Genomic DNA, 24,164 nt, shown 5'->3' on the forward strand with positions numbered 1-24,164 from the left:
CTCTTTATTATTATTTTTTATCCTCACCTGAGGTTATGTTTCCATTGATTTTTAGAGACTGTGGAAGAGAAAGGGAAAGAGAGAAACATCAAAGTGAGAGGAACACTTTGATTGGTTGTCTCCTGCATGAGCCCTGGTGTGGGCCCCAGCGAGGGAGGAGCCTGCAACCTAGGTACATGCCCTTGGTTAGACTTGAACTCAGACCCTGCCATCGGCAGGCCAAGGCATTATCCACTGAGCCAAACCAGCTAGGGCAGGATATAACATTTCTTAGCCCTCCAGCAGCGGACCTTCGTTTTTTTCACCAGGAGTGTGGTGAAAAACCCTAGATCACCTTTTTGGATTCTTATTACCCAAGTTACTAAGAATATTACCAGTGGCATACAGGGAGCTTAACCAATGAGCGGTCAGAAAAGGTGTTTCCTCTGCAGTTCACACCAGTTGAGGCTTCAGGCCTGGGCAGGGGACCCCCATCTCCCCCCAATCACCGGCTCCGCCCTCACCCAGACCTGACACCTTGGCCAGAGGCGTCAACCCCATCACTTTTCGATCACCGATCGGCCCCTCACCCAGGCCTGACGCCTTGGCCAGAGGTACCAGGCCTGGGCAGGGAGCCTCCAGACCCCTCTGATTGCCGGCTCCGTCCCCCGCTCAGGCCTGATGCCTCTGGCCCAGGCGTTAGGCCTGGGCAGGGGACCCCCAACTCCCCGCAATCGCCGGCTCCGCCCTTGCCCAGGCCTGACACCTCAGCCAGAGGCATCGACTCCATCACCCTCCGATCGCCAGTTCGACACCTTTCCCAGGCCTGACGCCTCCGCCAGACGTGTCAGGCCTGGGCAGGGGACCACCATCTCCCCCCAGTCACTGGCTTCTGGGCAGATTCTGGGGCTTCTGGGGCTGGCCTGCGGCCTGGGATGGCTCTCCCGCCCTGCCTGCAGTATGCAAATTAGCCGCCATCTTTGTTGGCGGTTAATTTGCATATTGCGCTGATTAGCCAATGGGAGGCATAGTGGAGGTACAGCCAATTACCATGTTTGTCTATTATTAGATAGGATTATATCAGTATAAGGAAATGATATGATTATCTATAGTAGTAATAATAAAAGCATAATATGCTAATTAGACCGGGCCGCCGAATGACCTTCCAAATGAAGCCGCCGTGGCAAGGGCAGGGGCAGAGGCAGAGGCAGTTAGCGGTGATCAGGCAGGCAGGCGAATGGTTAGGGGCGATCAGGCAGGCAGGCAGAGTGGTTAGGGGCATTCAGTGGTTAGGGGAGATCAGGCAGGCAGAGTCGTTAGGGGAGATCAGGTAGGCAGGCGAGTGGTTAGGGGCGATCAGGCAGGCAGGCAGAATGGTTAGGGGCAATCAGGCAGGCAGGCAGGTGAGCGAGCGGTTAGGAGCCAATGGTCCCAGATTGCGAGAGGGATGTCCGACTGCAGGATTGTCCCTAAATTGGCAGTTGGACATCCCCCAAGGGGTCCCGGATTGCGAGAGGGTGCAGGCCGGGCTGAGGGACCCTCCCCCCCCCCCCCCCCCCCCCCCCGGCGCAGACCCCCACCCCGCGCCCCCCTGAGTGCACAAATTTTTGTGCACCGGGCCTCTAGTTGAAGAATAAGAAAGGATTTGAGTAAATGGAATCTCAGTACTCATGGATGATAGACTGGATAGTGTAAAGATAACAATTTTCATTCAGAATTCCTATAGAGACTTTTTAATGTAGGCTGAGATGTTTATCCTAAAATTTATGTGGAAAATTAAAGCCAAAGTAACTTGGAAGTATAACAACTGAGAGGGGGAGGATGGTATTGTTGGATATTTCTATACCAAATAATAAGATGTATTATATAGTTCTAATAATTAAGACACTATCACTAATGTAAGGATGGACAAATAGACTAATGGTAAAGGACAATGAGGCACACCACAGACCTAGGCTTATAAATGGAAACTTGAAATATGATTGTGATAGCATTTCATTATAAACCCTGAAAGAATCAGTGCTGCAATTGGTTATCCATCTGGGAAAAAAGTTCTATTGCTTTACACAGAAATAAATTTCAGGACCTAAACTTGAAAAGCAACACTGCAAAACTTTTTTTTCTTTAATCTTTATTGTTGAGAGTATTAGAGATGTCTCCCCTTTTTTCTCCTATTGTCCCCTTCCTCCTGGTTCCCACCTCATCCCAGGCCTTCACCACCCTATATTGTCTGTGTCCATGGGCAATACATATATGCATGTAAGTTCTTTAGTTAATCTCTTACCATCCTCCCCTTGTCTCTGTGATTAGTCAGTCTGTTCCATGTTTTCACGCCACTGGTTCTATTTTATTCGTCAGTTTATTTTGTTCATTAAATTGCATATATAAGTGAGATCATGTGATATTCATCTTTCTCTGATTGGCTTATTTCGCTTAGCATAATCTTCATGTCCCTCCCGTCTATCTCAAAGGATAATAGATCTTTCTTTTTTATAGCTTTTTTATCCACTCACCTACTGACAGACACTTGGGCTGTTTCCAGATCTTAGCTATTGTAAATAATGCTGCTATGAACATGAGTGCATACATTCTTTCTGGCTGGTGTTTTGGGATTATTAGGATATATTCCTAGAAGTGGGATCACTGGCTCAAATGACAGTTCTATTTTTAATTTTTTGAAGAAACTATGTGGTTTATCTTTATAACTTTAAAGTAGGGTAGTAACTACATGTAAGACACAGTAACTACATGTAAAAAGAAAAACATGTTGAATTGACTATATAGAAATGTAAAACTTTTGTACATCAGAAGACACCATTCCCTCAGTCAAAAACATGGGTGAGTTGTTCGGGGGGAATATATTTCTGATTCATAGAAGTGACATAGTATTAGTAGTCAGTATGTATGAAGAGCTCTCATATTAAACAAAACAAAATAACCCAACTGGAAAATATACAAAAAAATGTTTCAGGCCATTTGCAGAAACTCGAATGGCCAAATGAAAAGATGCTGAATATTACTAGGAGTTATCAAATGAAAACATTAAGATATTTAACACTCATCAGACTGGTGGTAATAGAGCATTTGCCAGTTTCTTGTGTTGCCACAGTACCCTTATGCACTGAGTAGTTTTCTCAGATGTGTGGAGAGAGTTTGTCAATACTTAGTAAAGCTGAAAGGGAGCACTTTTGTCCCTGGTTTTGTATTCGGGGGAAACGCATGCACACAATGAGCCATGAACAGGAACATTTACGATAATATTCTTGGGAATAGCAAAATTTTGAAAATGAGCCAAATGTCCTAACATTAAGAAGATAAATGGTATATTCACACAATGGAATAGAATAATACAGCAGTTAAAACGAATTAACTAGAGTACACACATCAATATAAATTTCAGAAGGTAAGGTTGGATGTGAAAGGCAACTTCTATAGAATGACTTGTTTTGTATGTACCACATATATAAGATTTTGTTTTGTTTTTACAATTAATTAAACTTTGAACTTACTCAGATTTTATTCGTTTTCCACTTACGTTCTTTTTCTGTTCCAGGATCCAATACATGATACCAAACTGCGTTAATAGATTTTTAAGAGCACTGATGACTGGTGTTTACATAGTATTACTTTAAGAAATTGAATTTGTTCATACATAAGGAAGGGAATGCAGACAAATCAACACAATTTGTTGAAACATTAAACCTTATTTTTATATGACAAATGAAATTTAAACCAAATAAAGTCACAGGCTTGATCATTTATACATACTAGTAAATGTTCCTAGAACAAATAAAAAAATGCAGGATTAGAACAAATAGCTGTGGAACAAATTCTTGTTACTGGTATAAGTTTTTAAACATATAAAACAATTCTATATATTTTATGGACTTATCAATAAGTAGTGATAATATAAAATATTTTTGGAAATAATAGTAAAATCTGGGTAATGGTTTCTTCTGGAAAATGACTCAGAATAGGTTCACAGGTGGCTTCAGTGATACTTGTACTGTTAGGCAAAGCATTATAAATAATGTGAACAAATGAATTTTTGAAAGTATACGAAATAAGGGACTGTTGACATTGGTTCATAAAAATGGGGACCTCTGGGTTTATGTTAGTTATTTCAGTATTTTCTTATTTTTTTCTTTATTGTTCAGTATTTTATTGTTGTTTTGAAACGTGTAATTTAAAAGAAAAAGTATGGTTTTGAATATCTTGATGGTTTTGAACATTTTGAAAAAATTAGTACAATGGAAATATTTTTTAGAAAATATTAGAGTTATAGATGTTTATGTGCTTAACTAAATTTAAATTTTCTGTAGTGGTTTTTTATTTGAATTAGTGATGGAGAAATATTTAATTATATTCTCAGTATAAATAAGACATATACATAGATTGTTGTATTAAATATAATTTGGGGGCTTAGAATTTGTTTCAATAGATGATATCATGTTTAATTTCAGTAAGCCACGTGTTAAAAAGGTGACTTTTTATATACCCTTCTGGCCCCAAGATTATGGCCAGAGGGACAGCAAGGTCACCAAGAATAATTTGGAGGTTGCCAAGGACTTGTTTTAAAGTGTTTTCAAGTCTGACCGAGAACTCTGACATTTAGAAAAATTAAGATGTGAATATTTAAAATAATTTTTTCTTTTCAGGATTGATTTTAAAGAAACTACTTCACACAGGAAACTCCTTGAAGGTATATTATTATATTTCTTTTCTATGACTTTTTTTTTTTTTTTTTCAGTTGATCAGCAGCCTCGCCAGGTTCTGTAGCCGGGTTCTTCAGCCAGGTTCTGTCTAGGTTCTCCAACCAAGTTCTGTAGCCAGGTTCTGTCCAGGATCTTTTGCCATGTTCTCTCCAGCGAAGTTCTTCTGTCTCTAGGTTCTGTGTAGGTTCTGTCTTCTGAGTTCTGTCTCTAGGATCTTCATCTAAGTTCTGGTCTGGATCTCCAGCGAAGTTCTCTCTATGACTTTTTAAGAACTAAAGCATATAGTAATTTTCCTATATCTACTTTTTTCTAAAGAATTTTGAATTGTCTGTAGTCCACTTAATTGAACTGAATTCACTTAAAATATAGCAACAAATTCAATATGAAAATACATACTAGGTTGACCAGTCTATTGGAAAACTGTTGTTAAAAACACACTATTTTACTTTTGCCACTGCTAGAAATACTTTATTCTGTGGTCTCCAGAAGACAAAAGTTAGTCATTCAGCAATTTATTCTTCATTTATCACAGCTATTAGTTGTAGAGGAAAGTAGGGAATGTACATAAATTTTTTTTCTTTTTTATTATCTCCTTGTACTCTGGTAAAGGAAGCTACCCAGTCAAAAGTATCTTGCTGTAGGTTAGATAAAAGTCATATTGTAGGTAGTTTTGGCATCAAGACGTGGTTGGATCAGTACATAGGAAAAAGCCTTCCTATATCTTTATTCTGCTATCTGGCTAAACCATGAGTTGGAAGCAGTTAAATAAATGAAAATGGTCGTTAACAGAGCTGTGTTAGGGTAATTTCCAAAGCTAAGAGTGAGGTTAGGTTATTGAAGAATTTTGTGTTTTGCTTATCTGAGTTGAATTAAAAATAATCTTTTCCTGGTAGGGAATTCCATTCATTGATTGAAATATTTATTGTCTTTTGTGTACAGGGCATTGTTCTAGGTACTTAGTATATAGTAATAGGCCAAAATTCCTGTTTTGCAGCTCAGCAGCAAATGATAAGTAAATGGGATAATTTCAGACAGTGAAAAACTTTTTAAGAACAATAGCAAGTTAGCTCACCAAGATCCCCATAATCATTCCTCCTTTTAGTGAATTCATTATAGCAAGGAACTGTAATTGCCCTCTCTCTTCTTGCTGCTTAGATTAGACTGGGGGTTATGTAAAGGAGGGAAGGAGAGGGAAGTAAACAAGAAGGAAATGATTTTCTGATTTTTTTTACAATTGGAAATTGTAGAATGAAAAATTACCTGATGGTTTTAAGTTGTTATAGGCTAAGTTCATTCTTTATTTGTACAAAATCCTTTGAATTTAGATTTACAGATAATGAGGGTTTAAGAAAGGTCATGGGTGTTATATCCACCCTCCCTTTCTTTCTCCTTCCATCTTCTTTCTACCTTTCCTACCTATCTTTTGCAAAGCATCATTCTGTAATCCTGTTCTAGAGGATTTGGGCCTTAAAAAGAAGAAAGTATTTCCATGATAAGTAAAAATATTGTTTTTCATTTTGTTTTAGATCAGGCGGGAAGGTGTTCGTCTTTTCTTATTATGGTTGCAAGCTCTTCAGAGTAACTGTAGCAAAGAGCAGCTTTGGATGTTTTCATGCTTAATCCCTGGATTTTCGGCACCACAATCCGAATATGGACCTCGAACTTTAGATAATCTCATTAATCCTCCACTCAATCTTCAAGAAAGTAAGATTATGAGATCTTATACATTAGTATTTAAAATTTTCTGTGTAGTTTGATAATATATATATTTTTAAATGTCTGTACATTTATTAACAGTAATCCAAGGCCATATTTTAAAATGTAGGTTTCATTATTATTCAGGTATGATGAGGCCAACAACAGATCAGGGGACAATTGCCATTAAAAAAAATATTTTGTTATTCAGAGTTCCTAAGAGGAGAGGGCATGCCACACTAGGGAGGTTGGCCATACTGGGAAGCACCAGGGTTAGTCGGATGGAGTGAGGGAGGTGAGTTGTCCCTAGTTGTCTGGTCCTTGGCCCTAGAGTGATTGGGTCAGAGGAATAATGGCCCTGAGTGTGAGCCAAGTAGAGGAGGCAGTGGAGGTGTGAGCTCTTGGTTGATTGGTTTGCATATAAAAAGTGAACTATCAGGCCTATCTTTACTATCTCTGGGAAATAAGTAGTTGTGGAAGAGAGATTCTGTCCAGGGTCATCAAGGCCCTGGTGTCAAAGCATCAAAAATACATAGTTAATATAGGCTGTTTACATTTATCTCTAATATCTGATTCTCACATATCATCTTGAATCCTTGAGTTAATTTAGATGTGCATTAAAGCACATGTATGGCCCAGTCCATGTGGCTCAGTGGTTGAGTGTTGACCCAGGAACCAAGAGGTTACAGTTGGATTCATAGTCAGGGCACATGCCAGGGTTGCAGGATTGATCCCCAGTAGGAGGCATGTAGGAGGCAGCTGGTTGATGATGTTCCTCTCTGAATGATGTTTCTCTCTATTCCTCTCCCTTCCTCTCTCTCTAAAAGTTAATAAAAAACATACATTTTTTAAAAAGCACAAGTGTATTTCACTTGGTGCAAAGAGGATTGTGAAAAAAAAAATTGATTTCTGTGAGCTTAATTACTTAGCTGATAGTTACTGAGGAATAGATTTATAGATCTGCCTGTACTAAATCAGGTACTGCTACTTACTACACATTGAAAAGAATTCAGCTAGTTGTGGGTTGATTTTTCTTGAATTTGCTTTTGTTATCATGAATATTTTTGAACATCTGAGAAGTAAAAATATATCAAAGTTTTTTATTTTATAAGTGCACTTTTGCAATCAAGGAACTAAGATGTTAATTTTTTGTGGGTTTTTTTTTTTTTTTTTGAGAGGGAAATTAGTATTTCATTCTTTGAATAAAGGGGCTACCTTAAACAGTAAGCATGGTCTTTACCTCGAGCAGCGGTTCTCAACCTGTGGGTTGCGGTCCCTTTGGGGGTCGAACGATCCTTTCACAGGGGTCGCCTAAGACCATCAGAAAACACATATATAATTACATACTATTTTTGTGATTAATCACTATGCTTTAATTATGTTCAATTTGTATCAATGAAAATACATCCTGCATATCAGATATTTACATTACGATTCATAACAGTAGCAAAATCACAGTTATGAAGTAGCAATGAAAATAATTTTATGGTTGGGGGTCACCACAACATGAGGAACTGAAGGGTCACGGCATTAGGGAGGTTGAGAACCACTGACCTAGAGTAATCAGATTGTCTTTTCATTGATGAATGAGCACATTCTTATTTATGTTTCTCATCTTATTATGGAACTTTTGTAATAGATGCTCTTAATGTGAATTTTAAAATAACGTGAGGTCTTTCCCAAGTAAGATTTTATTTACTTTTTTTTTGAATGTGTATGTGTGTGTGTGTTTGTTAATCCTCACCTAAGGATATTTTTCCATCGATTTTTAGAGAGTGTGGAAAGGAGGGAGACAGAAAGGAGAAACATTGATGTGAGAGAGACACATTGATTGGTTGCCTCCCACAATAGCTCCGACCAGGGCTGGGGATTGAGCCTACAACCAAGGTGTGTGCCCTTGACTGAAATCAAACCCAGGACCCTTTAGTCCGCAGGCCAACCCTTTATCCACTGAGCTAAACCAGCGAGGGTGAGATGTTATATACTCATAATTCCTACATATCTTTTTGTCTAGTCCTGTGTTACATTCCCTCAATCAAGGGTTTATGAAAGAGTTTATTATTAAAGTTTATGATTGTTGTGATGGACTATCAGAATGACAGATTTATTTCAAGGTTTAATCACTAGACTGTTTTCAAGTAGTATTGCATATGTTTTGCAATTAAATGTTATTTGGGTTATATTATGGCATTGTTAAATTCATTTATTTATTTTTTTTTGTCTTTGGATAGCTCAAGTTACTATAGAGGAAATCACTCCTCTTGTCCCCCCACAATCAGGAGATAAAGGACAAGAAGATCTCACAAGCTATTTTCTTGAAGCACTTTTAAAATATATAGTAATTCAGGTACATGTTATTTTCTTTGATATTACCCCATTATTATCCTGTGTGGGTAATCCCCTTCCCCTCTTTTACCATTATTCTGTTATAGTAGATATTTGCTTATTATCCTAAAGAAGGAGTGACAAATTTTTACTTTTGAAAATACGTTAATATGTCTTTTCTGAAATAAAAATTATTGGAGACATTATGAAGCTCTTAGAAAGGAAGCTAGAAGGAGAAATTTTTATAGTAGACTTTCCATGTATATACCTTCTTACGTGAGTCAATTGAGTTTACTTTCTAATACTTTCATTTATAATTAGCAGCTGTGGTACTTTAAATGCAAATCTAATATCTTTGATTAAGGAACAGTCTGCCAAGAGGCAGCAACTAGAGAGGTGGGCTGAGGATGGGGTGGGAGTGGGGAAATGTAATTTGCTCTTAAACCTAGTTGTACTTTTAAAATTTTCAAGTGCATATATTTTGTTTTTGTTTTTTAATATATTTTTATTGATTTCAGAAAAGAAGGGAGAGGGAGAGAGACGAAACATCAATGATGAGAGACAGTCATTGATTGCTGCCTCCTGTACATCCCACACTGGGGATCGACCCCACAACCCAGACATGTGCCCTGACTGGGAATCGAACCTTGACTTTTGGTTCATAGGTCGAAGCTCTGAGAAAACTGGCTTCTTTGTGTTTAAAACAGATAAAAATCATGCCTATCTCATTTTGTGGTGTTTGACTTAAATAATTAGTGTAAAGAACTTAGAATAAAAAAATGTTCTATAGTGGGTAGTTGTTTTTTTAATGATTTCAGAGAAGGAAGGAAAGGGAGAGAAAGATAGAAACATCAGTGATGAGAGAGAATCATCAATCAGATGCCTCCTGCATGCCCCCTATTCGGGATCGAGCCCACAATGCGGGCATGTGCCCTGACCAGGAATCCAGCTGTGACCTGGTTCATGTGTCAGTGGTCAACCACTGAGCAACACCTGCTGGGCTATAGTGGGAAGTTTTTACTATCATTAGTATTATCAGTTTTGTTTTACTTTTAAAATACTTTTGTACTTAATAAAGAGTGTTAAAATTGTTGTACTGGTTTATTGAGATATAATTAACATACAATAAACTGCAATGTTTGAAATATATATGATTAATTTTATTACTTGTATACACCCATGAAACCATCATCACAGTCAAGACAATGAATCTATCTATACCATTAAAAGTTCTTGGATCCCTTTGTAATCCATCCTTTTCTACTGCCCCTTCCCCAGGCAACTACTGATCTGATTTTTTGTCTTTCTAGTTTGCATTTTTTCCATATTTCATATAAATGCAATTATATAGTATATGCTCTCTTTTGGTCTGGTTTTTTAATCATAATTATTTTGAAAATTATTTATGTAGTATGTATTAGTAATTTGGTCTATTTTATTGAAGAGTAGCTTTCCATTTTAGTGATAAACCATAATTTGTAACCCAGCCACCTGCTGATGGTAATGTGAGTTGTGCCAGTTTTTGGCTATTACTAGTAAAACTGCTATGAATATTGGTAAACAGCTCTTTGTGTGGACATAAACTTTTCTTTTCCTTGGATAAACACCTAGTAGTGGAATGGCTGGGTTGAAGAGTTGGTATTACTGACTTTTTAAGACACTACCATGCTGTTTTCCAAATGGTTATACCTTTTTATATTCTGCCAGCAATGTATGAGACTTAAAGTTGATTCCCTTCTTAACCAACAGTTGGTATGGTCAGTCTAATTTTAGCCATTCTAAAGTGATTATATAGTGATATCTCATTGTGGCCTACTTTTTGCCTTTACCATCCCCCTACTTAGGTAACTTTCTCACCCTACTGGAATTCTCACATGGTATATTTTACTGCCGAGTTTCCTCCTGCTCCTCCCCAAACCCTATCTCCTCCCACTTCATGGACACTGTCCTCATCTCATATCTTTTCGACTCTGAGTCCCCACTAGGCTACTGCTATCTCTGCTGTACTCCCATTATGGATTCCCTACTTCCTGTGGTCAGGCTCTGTTTACCTATACTTGGTGGCCACTGCTTTTACATCCCCCACCTCCTCACATATTTTGTATAACTTTTAGACTGAATTATTCTAGAAAAGGCAAAGAGGAAAGAACATTAGTATCTTTGTCATTAATAGAACTGAGTTTTAAATGAACTTTGACAGCTTTTCAGAGCACATTTTAACTTCTAAGATTTTTGGGATATAATGTATTTGTGTGTCATTAGACCAGTTTTTAAAATTTCTTCTTTATATATTTATGTATATGTGTGTGTGTGTGTGTGTGTGTGTGTGTGTATCTTCATAGTGTAATAGTTTAGTATATTGCTTAAGTAACCTTTTATAAGTTTGTTTATTATAGATAATTGTTTCTTTTTCCTGGAATGATTCTAATTGTGTCTTTTAGGTAAAAAGTTTAGAATGGAAGAACAAAGAAAATCAAGAAAGGGGATTTTCATTTCTGTTTTCACATTTTAAGAAGTACTACTTGTCTTATATTTTTCCAAACATGTGCAAGGAGAGCAGTTTATATCATCCTGTACTTGGTAGGTAGCCTTTGGAATTTTCTAAAAGATCATGCATAAGAATAAAACATACCTCAATGTAAAGTTAAGAATAAAACATACCTCAGTGTAAAGTTGACATTTTTACCTGCAGAAAACTGATAATATTTAATATTTGTATTGATTGATTAGAGATGTAGATTATATCCAAAGTGGAAACTTATTACTAGGACATTTTTATAATGAGTGAAGAGATTTTTTTTTTTTTAAAAGCTTATTCTCTGGATCTCACCTATTGGTTGAGATAGGTCTCGGTATGTTACAAATCTTCTTTTTAAGGTTCCCCAGGAGTTCAATTTAATATATCTTACTCATATTATTTATGAATAATTACATTGCCATATATTTTGATCATGTCTTGTCGAGTATTTAGTAGCAGTGCCAAGATGTCTGTTGGAGCCTCAAAGCTAGAGTCTCGTGGGAAAATCCTGGGTTAGAAGCAGACATCTGCTATATATAGAAAGTATTGGTAGTTCTTTGTGAAAATGTCCTTTTTGAGAAAGATGTTTCTATTTTAAGCTCTGCCAAGTTTAGTCAACTAACAGGAATAGGCAAAACCATTATGGCTAGTAGAAATAAATTAGTCAAGGTAGCAAGCCTTTGCCACTGGGAATATTATTTGTTTTAAAAATCAAGAAAAAAAATGTCATGTTTTGTATAACTTCAAAATATGTCTCAATTTTAGGTTAATTGAAATGAGCTTTCATTAATTTTAAATGGCTCTAAAATTTCTCAGCTCTTAGAATTCATTGAGCCTTTTCATGATATTTTTCAAAAGGACATGTTTCTATATATTAGCAATGTAGGTTTTACTCTTCTAGATTCTATGCTTATATGTAGCAAATTTTTTTAAAATTTGTTTTAAAATATATTTTTATTGATCTCAGAGAGGAAGAGAGAGAGAATCAGAAATATAAAGGATGAGAGAGATTCATTGATCAGCTGCCTCCTGCATGTCCCCCACTGGGGATTGAGCCTGCAACCCAGGCATGTACCTTGATTGGAATTGAACCTGGGACCCTTCAGTCCTCAGGCCGAGGCTCTATCCATTGAGCCAAACCACCACGGCGCAAATTATTTTAAAATGTCATTTTTGTGCTAAATCTACTTTTAAAATCAGGGTATCGTCATAGAGGTTTCTCAAATGTTTAAAAATGTAGATTTATCTAAGTATATTTCCTGTCTTATTTTGTTTTTTTCCCCTTTTATTTTGCATAGATATTCCACAGATGAGACCAAAGCCACATTATGTCATGATAAAAAAGGATGCTGAAACAAATGAAGCAATATATTGTACGAAGGAGCCTTTCATTAAGGCTCGTGTTATTGTCATTCGTTGGCTGGTTTCTTTCTGGCTTGAGCCAAAGCCACATACAGGACCTCATATTCCTGGGATGGAAGGTGAAATCTTGCCAAAGAATATTCAGGTAATACACTCATAACTTGCTAAAGTTAGAAATGGCTTAAGAGATTTGTCCACTGATTTGCTTTAGGTGTAGAACACATTTAAATAAAATAATAATATTTATTTTGTATAAATATATTTTATAAATCTAAATTTTAACAATAATTATAGGACCAATAGTTTTCTTAGCAAACATATAAGACTTTTAAGGTATAGAAGATAATTTCAGTCGTTTCTGAGTCTCAGCTTTTTTTTTTTTAAACGATTTTTATTGATTTTATAGAGGGGAAGGGAGAGATATATAGAGAAACATCGATTGGTTTCCTCTTGCATGAGCCCGGAGGACAGTGATTGAACCCGGAGCCTGGATATGTGTCTTGATAGGGAATCGAACCTGCCACCTTTTGGTGTATGGACAATGCTCCAACCGAGCCACACCAGCCAGAGCTGAGTCTCAGCTTTTAATTTATTTCTGTAGTTTATGTTAATTTTATAGTACTAAAAATATCCTGAATTGTATGAATAAAAATATTCTGAATTTTGCAATAAATTCCTGCAATTGGAAACAGTTTGCAATCAAATGGCTGTAGGACCTTTATAATTCTTGTTAGATTTCTAGGCATTCATAGAATGCTGATTTAAAATTCTGTCACCATTTTATTCCTTTTGTTGTTGTTTTTAATAAACACAGAGTCCAGAAATGTTATGTAAAAGTATACAGTTCCACAAAGGTGGAGCTAATATTTAAAAATCTGTTATTTTTAATTAAAGTTTTCCTCTTTTTCCACTTTTAATTTTTCCCTCAATGTACATTTTTCCTGGACTTGTCCATATTACTATTTTATTTTTCTTTTCTCAGATTTCCTCATTTAGTTTTAAAAACCTTATACTGTGTGTGTATTTTGTATGATTTCTTAAATCTTTAAAAATTAAGTGGAGTTATAATGTGTTATTAGTTTATTAGCATTTAGAAAATGTGACATATAGTCCCCTTAGCCTTCTATTATATGGCTATGTGTATGTTTTTCCCAAAACTTTGTTCTCTAATAAGAATTATTAAATGTGGAAGCTCTCAAGGAGAACTGTTTTTCTGATCTCAGAACTTACTAGTCTAAAATCATAGAGTTTTTTTTATTGGGAAGGCATATTTGAGATTATTTATCTAAAAGCTTCTTATTTTAGATAGATGGCAAAACAGACCAAAAATTGAGTAACTTACCAAAGTAATTTATGATACTTACCAGAATAGTGCTTCTCCTATCATTCACCATTATAGTCATTTCTTCATCACCACCTTAACACTTTTACGTTTTCATCTTCAGTCATGGCAAAAATTTTATTGTTATTAGAATATAAACTTTTCTAAAAAACCTTTTGGCTTCATTTCTATTTCTGTTATAAATTTTCTTCAATTTCTTTGTTTTTTGTTTAAAAAGTTTTTACTTGTGTAATTTTTGTCCAGAGATGATTTAATAACATTAAGGTTTTATTGAACAGACAGTCCAGTGTTATGTTTTTTTTATTTATGATTGAAGTTCTGGGCTAACTCGTTTAGTAACTTATTTGTACTACAGACCTGCTGAAAAACAAATCTAATTATAGATGGGTAGATGACTAGTGGCAACTATCACTGTGTCACTTAGATGTTGAATCACTTGTATTGCCATTTAATTATCCTATCTAATAAAGAGGGATATGCTAATTGACCCTCACGCAGGTGCAAAGATAGTGGCACCCACAGCTAATAAGGAGGGAATATGCTAATTGACACTCATGTGTCGCAAAGATGGGTGCGCCCACAGCCAATAAGGAGGGAATATGCTAATTTACTGCCACGCCCACAAAGATGGTGGCACCCAGTCCCCTCAGCCCTGCTGGGGTGGCAGGCGCACAGCAAGGCAGGGCCTGCCCCCAGGCGGGCCTGGCTGCTCCACGTACCTGCTTCCAGAGTCCCCCAGTACCCTCAGCTTCCCAGGGCTGCCTGAGGCGCAGGTAACCAGGGCCGGCCGAGGCTTGCGCTGCCAGCAGTGGCAGCAGCAGAGGTGTGATGGGGCGTCGCCTTCCCCTGATCACCAGGTCACCTCCTGCTCCTGATGGCTCCTGGACTGTGAGAGGGGGCAGGCTGGGCTGAGGGACCCCTCTCCAGTGCATGAATTTTCATGCACCGGGCCTCTAGTTAAGAATAAATTCTTTGGATTCTGCCAGTATTTGTTATTAGAAGACAAAATACCTAGTTAATGATTATATTTTACCCATTTTGTTTTTATTTTAGAGAGCAGCAGCTAGTTTGGTATCCAGAGAAGAAAACAAGAATGATAATACTGATAAAACAGATAGAACTACAGAACCAGAACAGTCTCATTCTAATACAAGCACTCTGACGGAGCGAGAACCTAGCTCATCTAGCCTCTGTAGTATTGATGAGGAACATCTCACAGACATTGAAATAGTTCGCAGAGTTTTTTCTTCTAAAAGAAGTAACGTAAACTTTGTCACGGAGATATTTCGTCAGGTAAGTACCTCTCAGTATTTTTAATTTGTAGTACAGATTTTTGTCTTTAATATTGAATATACTGTACTGACTTTTAGCTCTTTAAAACTTACGCTTCTTCAAAATGGTTTTTAAGTTCATACTTAGTTTTTAAATTTTATTACATGTAATTCTTTAGTATTTTATACTTTTAGTTTATGATGATTTTAGTTTAATAACTACCCCCTTATACTTGTTATCAGAAAAATTTTTTTAGTTTGTGATTTGAAACTTTTCTTTCTATCATTTGATTAGTAAATTACAATAAAATCATTTCATCTTTCACTTTCCAATCAATAAAGTGGTTTATAAATATAAGAAGTATTGTTTTACTTGCCTTTATCCTCCCTATAGTGGCTTAGTTTTGTCCTCTAAGGCATTCTGAAATTAAAGTTGCTTAAGGCATATATTATTTGGGGAATAAAATAAAAGAGAGAAATGAAAAAAGTGAAAGCTATTTTACATAAATATAGCTAGAAATTTCTAAATGTATATTCTCAATTACATAGAAATTTTGTGGAAAATAAACCATATGAAAACTGATTATTTGCTTTCAATAGCAAAGATGCTTAACTTTTGCAGGTAAATGTCATTGAGTTTTGTAGCCGAAGGGGATTATTCAAATCTCACAGCAAGTAAGTGGTAGACCAAGGACTAAAATTCCCAGATCTGGTTCCCATGTCAGTGCTCTTTAGTCTATGCAATATTTCCTTCACATGCCAGGAGTTCTATAGGCATAGCAAATCTTCATGTCCTACACATTTATTAATATGTAGAACAAAGTATGAGACAGCATTAGCCTTGTAAAAGAAACATTTTGTCCAGCTTTGGCAGTGGTTCTAGTTGCCAAGTTTAGGGTTTGTGTTGACAAATATATGATACATGGGAAGGAGAAGATATTTGACAAATGTTGTTGGAATATTTTCCTTGTGGGAACATTTAAAGCTTATAGAATTATTCAGGTTTTCTAGCTCTTGTGTCAGTTTGAATAAGTTTATTTTTTTTAGGAATTTGTTTATTGCATTCTGAGGTGCAGGAAGTCCAGGGCCACAGGCAGAAGGCTCTCACCCAAGCATGAGAGCATGTCCTGCAGTGTGCCTGCTTGTGTGGGGCACTTGTGGTCAGCACCTTTGGGGAGTCCCTCCTTCTGTGTCAGGTATAGGTTTTCACTGGCCTGTGTCCTGGGGCAGATCCCTAGAGCCACTGTAGCCAGCGTCACCCTGCCTACACTGGTGTGGAGAGTTGCTGTTGGTCCCCTTGTATCCTGAGTCATGCTGCCCATGTGTGGTGTTCTCACTGCCCTGTAGTATGACATGCTCTATGAGGCCATGGGGTTCTATGTGTGTTGTGCATGGCAGGTGACTTTTCTGGATTTGGGGTGCTGGGGAGGTTGAAAGCTAGGGGATGGTGTAGAATAATGTTAAGGGCTGGGGCTCCCAAGGTGCAGGATTGGGCCTGGCCCCAAAAGGTGGACCCCCGTCCCTCCTGCATGGGGGGCGGGGGCACGAGCAAAGCTTGGTCTTCTCTGGATCCCCACGAGCTGACCAACTCCTTCATAGGTGCTCACTGGCAACCTGGGCCAGGATTTCCTTGATGCGGACCACGAACTTCTTGTGCTGGGCGGGGACCCACTCAATGGCTCCGTGCAGCTGAGTCATGTAGAAGTCCAGTGTGCTGACTGTGGGCGTCTCGCAGGTGCCAAGGACAGGCAGCGAGCGCCTGGCGCACAGCCTGGAGCTGCTACTGCAGCGCCAGCATCCACCGCTCCTCCAGCGCCAGCTCCTGCTCCAGGCACTCGCGCACACTGCTCATGTTCTGGGTGTGCCTCTGCAGCACCACATTCTGCTCCTCGAAGGCCACGTTCATCTTCTGCAGGCGCCACAGCTCCGCCTCCCGAGCTTTCTTTTGGTCTAAGAACTCTTCAGTGAAAATGGGGACATCAAAGGTGGAGAAGCCATTGCAGTCCCCACCCTTGTGTCCATTCAAGAGGGTATTCATGAGCCCGGAGCCCGAGTCCTCTCCCTTGATCTTCTTTTTCTGGATCTTCTCGGTGCACATCTGGTAGGCTTCTGATTGCTGGTAAGCGCGAAGCTCCTTTATGTACTGCTGCTCCTCCCGCTGGGCCTCATCCAGGTACTGCTGCTTCTCTGTGGGCTGCAGTTTGCTCCACTCGGCACCCAGCATCTTGGTGATCTCAGGAAAGGGCAGGTCCGGGTGGTGCGTGCAAATCTGCTCTCGCCTCTGGTTCAGGAAGTGCACGTAGCCAGTGACAGGTGCTCTGGTATTCTTTTTTTAGTTTCATTATTTGTGAGTTCATTATTGGTGTATAAAAAAGCCATAGATTTCTGGGTGTTAATTTTGTATCCTGCTACATTGCGGAACTCAATCCCTTGATTAAATCCCACTTGGTCATGGTGAATAACCTTTTTAATGTGTTGCTGGATCCAATTTGCTAATATTTTCTTGAAGATTTTAACATCAAGGTCCATTAGAGATATTGGCCTATTATTTTCTTTCTTTGTAGTGTCTTTATCTAATTTGAAATTAAGATAATGCTGGTCTCATAAAACGAGCTTAGATGTCTTCTCTTGTCTTCAGATTTTTTTTGTAATAATTTGAGGAGGATAGGCGTTATTTCTTCTTTGAATGTATCCCTCGTGAAGCAGTCTGGCCCAGGACTTTTGTTTGCTGGAAGTTTTTTGATTACTGCTTCATTTTCCTCCTTAGTTATCAGCCTATTCAGATTTTTTTATTCATCCTGATTGAGTTTTGGAAGGTTGATTTTTCTAGGAATATGTCCATTTCTTTTAGGTTGACCAGTTTTTTTGAATAGAGTTGTTCATAGTATTTTTTTTACAATCCTTTGTGTTTCTCTGGGGTCTGTTGTTATTTCTCCTCTTTCATTTCTGCTTTTGTTTATTTGGGTCCTCTCTCTTTGCTTCTTGGTGAGACTTGCTAGAGGTTCATCAATCTTGTTTATCCTTTCAAAGAACCAGCTCTTGGTTTCATTGATTTTCTGTATTGTTTTTTTGGTCTCTATGTCATTTATTTCTGCTCTAATCTTTATTATCTCCTTCCTTCTGCTCACTTTATGGTTTACAATTATTATTCCCATTTGGAAATGACACAGGAGAGATTTAAAGAGGCTGAACTGGTTTCCAAAGCCACACAAACTGGCAATAGCTGAGAGAGGATTTATACCCAGGCTTTCTAGTTCCAAATATAATGTTATTTCAGCTATCCCACCATGGGGAACGCTTCAGAACAATGCTTCTCAACTTTATTTTTTTAATATACCTGTTATTTTTTCAAAGATCTGGAGCACACCATGAAAGAAAAGAAGTAAATGTTTTTTTAAAAATATAATTTATATACTTGCTATACTTGCTGACATTTTAATAATATATTTAATATTTATGATAGGACTAGAGGCCCAGTGCACCAAATTTATGCACTCAGGGAGGGGGTTCTCAGCCTGGCCTGTGCCTTCTCACAGTCCGGGAGCCCTCGGGGAATGTCTGACTGCTGGCTTAGGGAGTGGGCCTAAGACATAAGTCGGACATCCTTAGTGCTGCTGCACTTACCAGATGTGAGCCTGGCTCAGGGCTTCTGGCTGAGCAGCACTCCCCCTGTGGGAGTGCACTGATCACCCAGGGGCAACTCCCGTATTGAGCCTCTGCCCCTCTGGTGGTCAGTGCACATCATAGCGACCAGTCATTTCGTCGATTTGCATATTAGCCTTTTATAAATGTTGATAATGCAGTGATTGTTATGACTTTAAAGTATAAACAAATATACATACCTTACAGTATCTATATATATAAAAGGCTAAACAATTGACTGACCATGATCTATGACATGCACTGACCACCAGGGGGCAGATGCTCAAGGCAGGAGCTGCCCTCTGGTGGTCAGTGTGCTCTCACAGAAGGGAGCTCTACTCAGCTGAAAGCCAGGCTGGTGGCTGCCAGTACAGCGGTGGGGGTGGGAGCCCCTCCTGCCTCAGCAGCGCTAAGGATGGCCAACTGCAGTTTAGGCCGGCTGCCCGCTGGCAAGTGGACATCCCCCGAGGGCTGCCGGGCTGCCAGAGGGATTTCTGATTGCCATCTTAGGCCCAATCACCCCAGGGAGCGGGCCTAAGCCAGCAGGTGGTCATCCCCTGAGGGGTCCCAGACTGCGAGAGGGCACAGGCTGGGATGAGGGATCCCCCCCCCCCCCAGAGTGCACAGATTTTTGTGCACTGGGCCTCTAGTCTATATATATATAAAAGGCTAAGTGACCACCAACTGGTCGGTAGGTATGACACACACTGACCACCAGGGGCACATGCTGAACACAGGAGCTGCCAAGGGATAGCAACTTTGCAGAATGCCCTCTTGCACTCCAGGACCCCTTGTGGGAGGTTGCACTGCCAGTTTTGGCCTGATCCCTGCAGGCCAGGCTGACGGACCCCACCTGCCTGAGAGACCCCGCTCACTCCGCAGACACCCTTCAAGCCCCAGCACACTGCCCCAGGTGCGGCCAGCCAGGGAGAGACTATAGGAGTTTGGCGCCAGGGCATGTCTGGCCCATCTCACCCAGTCCTACCTCAACAGCCACCTTCTAATGAATTTACTTACAGTGTGCACAAATCCACGCGCCCGGCCTCTAGTTGTTTAGTAATATGCTATTTAGACTCCAAGTGTTGATTTTTAAAGATTGTTTTTATTGTAGTTGATATCTAATATGGCATTGTGATATAAGAAGATGCTTGATAGGATTTCAGTCTTCTTGAATTTGAAGAGACTTTGCCTATGTCCCAATATGTAGTCGCTCTTTGAAAATGTCCCACGTGCACTTGAGAAGAATGTATATTCCATAGCTTTGGGTGAAATGTTCTGTAGATGTCAATTAAGTCCATCTGATCTAGTGAATGTTTAGGGTTGCTGTTTCATTGTTGATTTTTTTTCCCTAGAGGATTTATCCAGTGATGTCAGTGAGGTATTATAGTTCTCTACCATGATTGTAATACTGTGATCTCTCCCTTGATATCTTCCAGAAGTTTTTTTTTATGTATTTGGGTGCTCCTGCATTGGGTACATATATGTTTACTAGAGTTATATCCTCTTGTATCGATCCCTTTAGTATTGAGTGACCTTCCTTATCTCTTGTTATGGCCTTCACTTTGAAGTCTATTGTTTCAGATGCAAGTGTTGCTACCCCAACTTGTTTTTTGTATTTCCATTTGCCTGAAAATTTTTTTCCCCATTTCTTCACTTTCAGTCTGTGTGAGTCCCTTTTTCTGAGGTGGGTTTCTTGTAGACAGCATATATATTTGGGTCATGTTTTCTTATCCATTCAGCCACCCAATGTCTTTTGATTGGAGCATTTAATCCATTTATGTTTAATGGTATTATTGATAGATACTTGTTTGTAGCTATTTTTATTCTGTATTCCTGTGTTCCTTCTGCCATTTCTATTTCTTCTTCCTGGAGCAATCCCTTTAGCATTTCTTGCATTTCTTGATTGGTAGTGATTAACTCCTTTAGCCTTTTATTTTTTTTGTCTGCAAAGCTCCTGATTTCTCCTTGCTGGGAAGAGTATTCTTGGATTCAGTCCCTTACTTTGCATCACTTTGTATACTTCATTCCATTCCCTTCTGGCCTGATGTGTTTCTGTTAAGAAATCTTTTGATAATCTAATGGGAGATCCCTTGTATGTAATTCTCTGCCTCTCTCTTGTAGCCTCTAAGATTCTCTCTTTTTGTTAATGTTTGCCATTGTAATTATGATGTGTCTTGGTGTGGGTCTTTTTCGATTCATCTTGTTAGTCTCTGTGCTTGTGTGACTCTCTTCCCCCCCCCCCCCCCCCCCCCCGCCAAAATCAGGGAAGTTTTCTGTAATTATTTCTTCAAATAGGTTTTCTAATCCTTGCTCCTCTTGTTGTCCTTCTGGTATCCCTATTATATGGATGTTACTTTGTTTCATGTTGTCCCAAAGCTCCCTGAAGCTCTACTCCTGCTTTCTAATTTTTTTTTTCTCCAATTGCTGTTCATATTGGGTGTGTTTTACTGCCCAGTCTTCTAATTTGCTAATTTGGTCCTCCACTTCTTCAGTCTACTTTTGAAACCTTCCATGATGTTTTTTATTGTAGATATATCATTCTTCATTTCCTTATGCACCTTACATAAATTGGTGATTTTCTTATCCATCTGGTTTATAAATTGTGTGACCCTTATGCTGAAATTATTTCTGACATATTGCATGCCTCTATCTCATTTAGTTCCTTTCCTGGTGCTGCCTCCTTTTCGTTCCTTTGGAGGTTGTTTCTTTGTTTCCCCCTTTTTTACTGTCTCTTTCTGCCCCTGGGCTCCTTGCTTGTGGTCTCAGGTGTTGAAGACCCTAGCAGTTCAATGATCTGGGACTCAATAGACAAGAGGCTGGGTCTGCCTTGAGTTTCACACCTTTATTGTCTCTGCTCTGAGTTATACCCACTTCTCCCCTGGTCCTGGACCCTCAGTTATCCACCTCAGATTCACGAGGTCAATGGGGACACATGCACAGTTCTCTGGTGTGTGACTCCCTGTTAAGACCCAGAGTCCTTTAGCATGCAGTTCACTTTCAGCACTGGCACCCAAGGTAGAATGGTGCCCTAGACCCCTCTGGCAGCGCACATGCAGCGTGATACTATGACCTGTGGCTGGGCACACCAGGTTGCACTAGGAGCTTTGACTTGGGCTGGGGGTAGGGCGTGCACCAGGTGAAAGCTCTATCTGTGTCGGAGTCAGAGCCTACACTGCCCAAAGGCACTGACTATACTAGCTTGCGGAGCCCGCAGTGTGCTTGGTAGTAGAGGTGTGCACTCTCTCACCAAGGGGCCCAGGTGCCCAGTAGCACGGTTCCTGCAGCAGGCTTGGCGGGAGGGGCGTGTACTCCAAGTCTCACCAAGGGGTGCAGGAGCCGAGTCCCATGGGTCCTAAGGCTGAAGCAGCGAGGTTGGTGGGGAAGGGAGGGGTCATGTACTCTGAGACTCACTGAATGTTCCAGGCGCCAAGTTGCATGGGGCCTCTGTCTGAAACATCAGGGTTAGCGGGAGGAGAGCGCACTCCAGGCTCACAGGAGCCTATGGCTGGGGAGGCTGAAGTCTCGGAGTCTCTGGGTCTGCATATGAGGTGCCAGGTCTTTGGTCAGAGTGGCTAGAGGGTCCAGGATGGTGTCTGAGGCCAGTTTGGGTGGTGGTGAGGCCGGGCTCCTAGTTACAGCAGCTCTCCCCTTTAAGATGTTGTGGTTTCTGTGCCAGAGCTGGTTGCTCCAGGAGTGCTTGCAGCAGTAGCAGAGTCTTCCCATCTAGGAGAGCCCAGTCTGCCAGCCCCCAAGATTCCTGAAGGGTGTAACTGTCCCTCACTCACACACACATATATTACATACATACTCCCCTTTCGCTCCCTCACTCACTCACACTCCCTCACTCTCATTAGTCTTTTCAAAGAATTAACTTTTGCTTTTATTTTATTTTTTAAAAAGTATATTTTATTGATTTTATTTTACAGAGAGGAAGGGAGAGGGATAGAGAGTTAGAAACATCGATCAGCTGCCTCCTGCACACTCCCTGCTGGGGATGTGCCAAAAACCAAGGTACATGCCCTTGACCGGAATTGAACCTGGGACCCTTGAGTCCGCAGGCTGACGCTCTATCCACTGAGCCAAACCGCTTAGGGCTTAACTTTTGCTTTTCAAATTTTCTCCATTTTATGTTTGTTTTTCTCTTATTAATTTTTTCTTTTTTCTTTCTCCTTTTCTTGATTTTATTTTGGTGTTTTTTTTTTAGCTAATTAGTCTTAGCCTCACATTTTTTTTCATATAAGCATTTTTGAGGCTATGATATTACCTCTTAATATTGTTATAGCTACAGTCTAATTTTGATGTTATTGTTTACTTCTAAATATTTTTTAATTTTCATGTTAATACCTTCTTTGTCCTATGAGTCACTTATCAATGTATATCTTCCGAACATTTTATATAATTCTAGTTTTCTTTTTTCTAACAATTTTTTTGGTCAGAGAATATAGTCCTTATAGTACTAATTACCTAAAATTTATTATAATGTATAGTTCAATATGTAGTCAATAAATATCCTCTGTGCTTGAAAATAATGTATTATTTTGAGTTCAGTAATCATTAGAGTATCTTATATCAACCTTATTGTGTTTGTTAACTTTTCTTTGTCCACACTTAAAATATTTTGTCAGCTTGACATCAAGTTATAGAGAGGGGTGTGTTAAAATCTACTACTCTGATGGTGTTTCGCCTTTGTTTTCCTTTATAGTTTCATGTATTTTTTTAAATATATATTTTATTGATTTCAGAGAGGAAAGGATAGGGAGAGAGAGATAGAAACATAGATGATGACAGAGAAGCATTATTCGGCTACCTCCTGCATGCACCCTACTGAGGATAGAGCCCGAAACCCAGGCATTTGCCCTTGACCGGAATCAAACCCAGGACCCTTCAGTTCGCAGGTCGATGCTCTATCCACTGAGCCAAACTGGCTAGGGCTCATAGATTTTTTAATATACATATATATATATATATAATTTGAACCTGTGTAATTAAATAACAGACATGTTTGTAATCATACTAGAGGCCCTGTGCATGAATTTGTGCATGGGTGGGTCTGGCCAGCCTGCCCCGATGGGGGCCCATTGGGCCGGGTCAGTGGGAGGGGAGGAGCCACAGGCAGTTGGCCAACCGACCTCACCCCTGATTGGGGTGGGGTGCCAATCTGGGGCAGGGCCAGTCAGGGGAGGGGCTGTGGGCAGATGGCTGGTTGGCCCTGCTCCCAATTGGGATGTTGGGGGACTATCGGGGGCCAGGCCCGGTGGGGTGGGAGAGGTGATCAGGGCTCAGATCAGGCTGGTTGGCTGCTGCAGTGCCCATCA

The 24,164-nt window shown here is 39.5% G+C and overlaps 1 protein-coding gene and 1 pseudogene across 1 annotated transcript in view; one reads left to right on the forward strand and one right to left on the reverse strand.

Annotated features, from left to right (window-relative positions):
• Window positions 1-24,164, forward strand: part of RALGAPA1 (Ral GTPase activating protein catalytic alpha subunit 1) — a gene marked incomplete at its 5' end in the record, with an annotated part of 288,956 nt that overhangs the window by 46,362 nt on the left and 218,430 nt on the right. The window contains 6 exons of the mRNA XM_015561310.1: window positions 4,638-4,681; window positions 6,221-6,398; window positions 8,621-8,736; window positions 11,156-11,294; window positions 12,531-12,739; window positions 14,990-15,229. Of these exons, the coding sequence (XP_015416796.1) occupies window positions 4,638-4,681; window positions 6,221-6,398; window positions 8,621-8,736; window positions 11,156-11,294; window positions 12,531-12,739; window positions 14,990-15,229 (926 nt within the window). The remainder of the gene's footprint in view (window positions 1-4,637; window positions 4,682-6,220; window positions 6,399-8,620; window positions 8,737-11,155; window positions 11,295-12,530; window positions 12,740-14,989; window positions 15,230-24,164) is intronic.
• LOC102766901 lies at window positions 16,521-22,572 on the reverse strand (annotated as a pseudogene).

This window comes from Myotis davidii, unplaced genomic scaffold (genome assembly GCF_000327345.1).
Source record: "Myotis davidii unplaced genomic scaffold, ASM32734v1 scaffold176, whole genome shotgun sequence".
Classification (NCBI taxonomy): Eukaryota; Metazoa; Chordata; class Mammalia; order Chiroptera; family Vespertilionidae; genus Myotis; species Myotis davidii.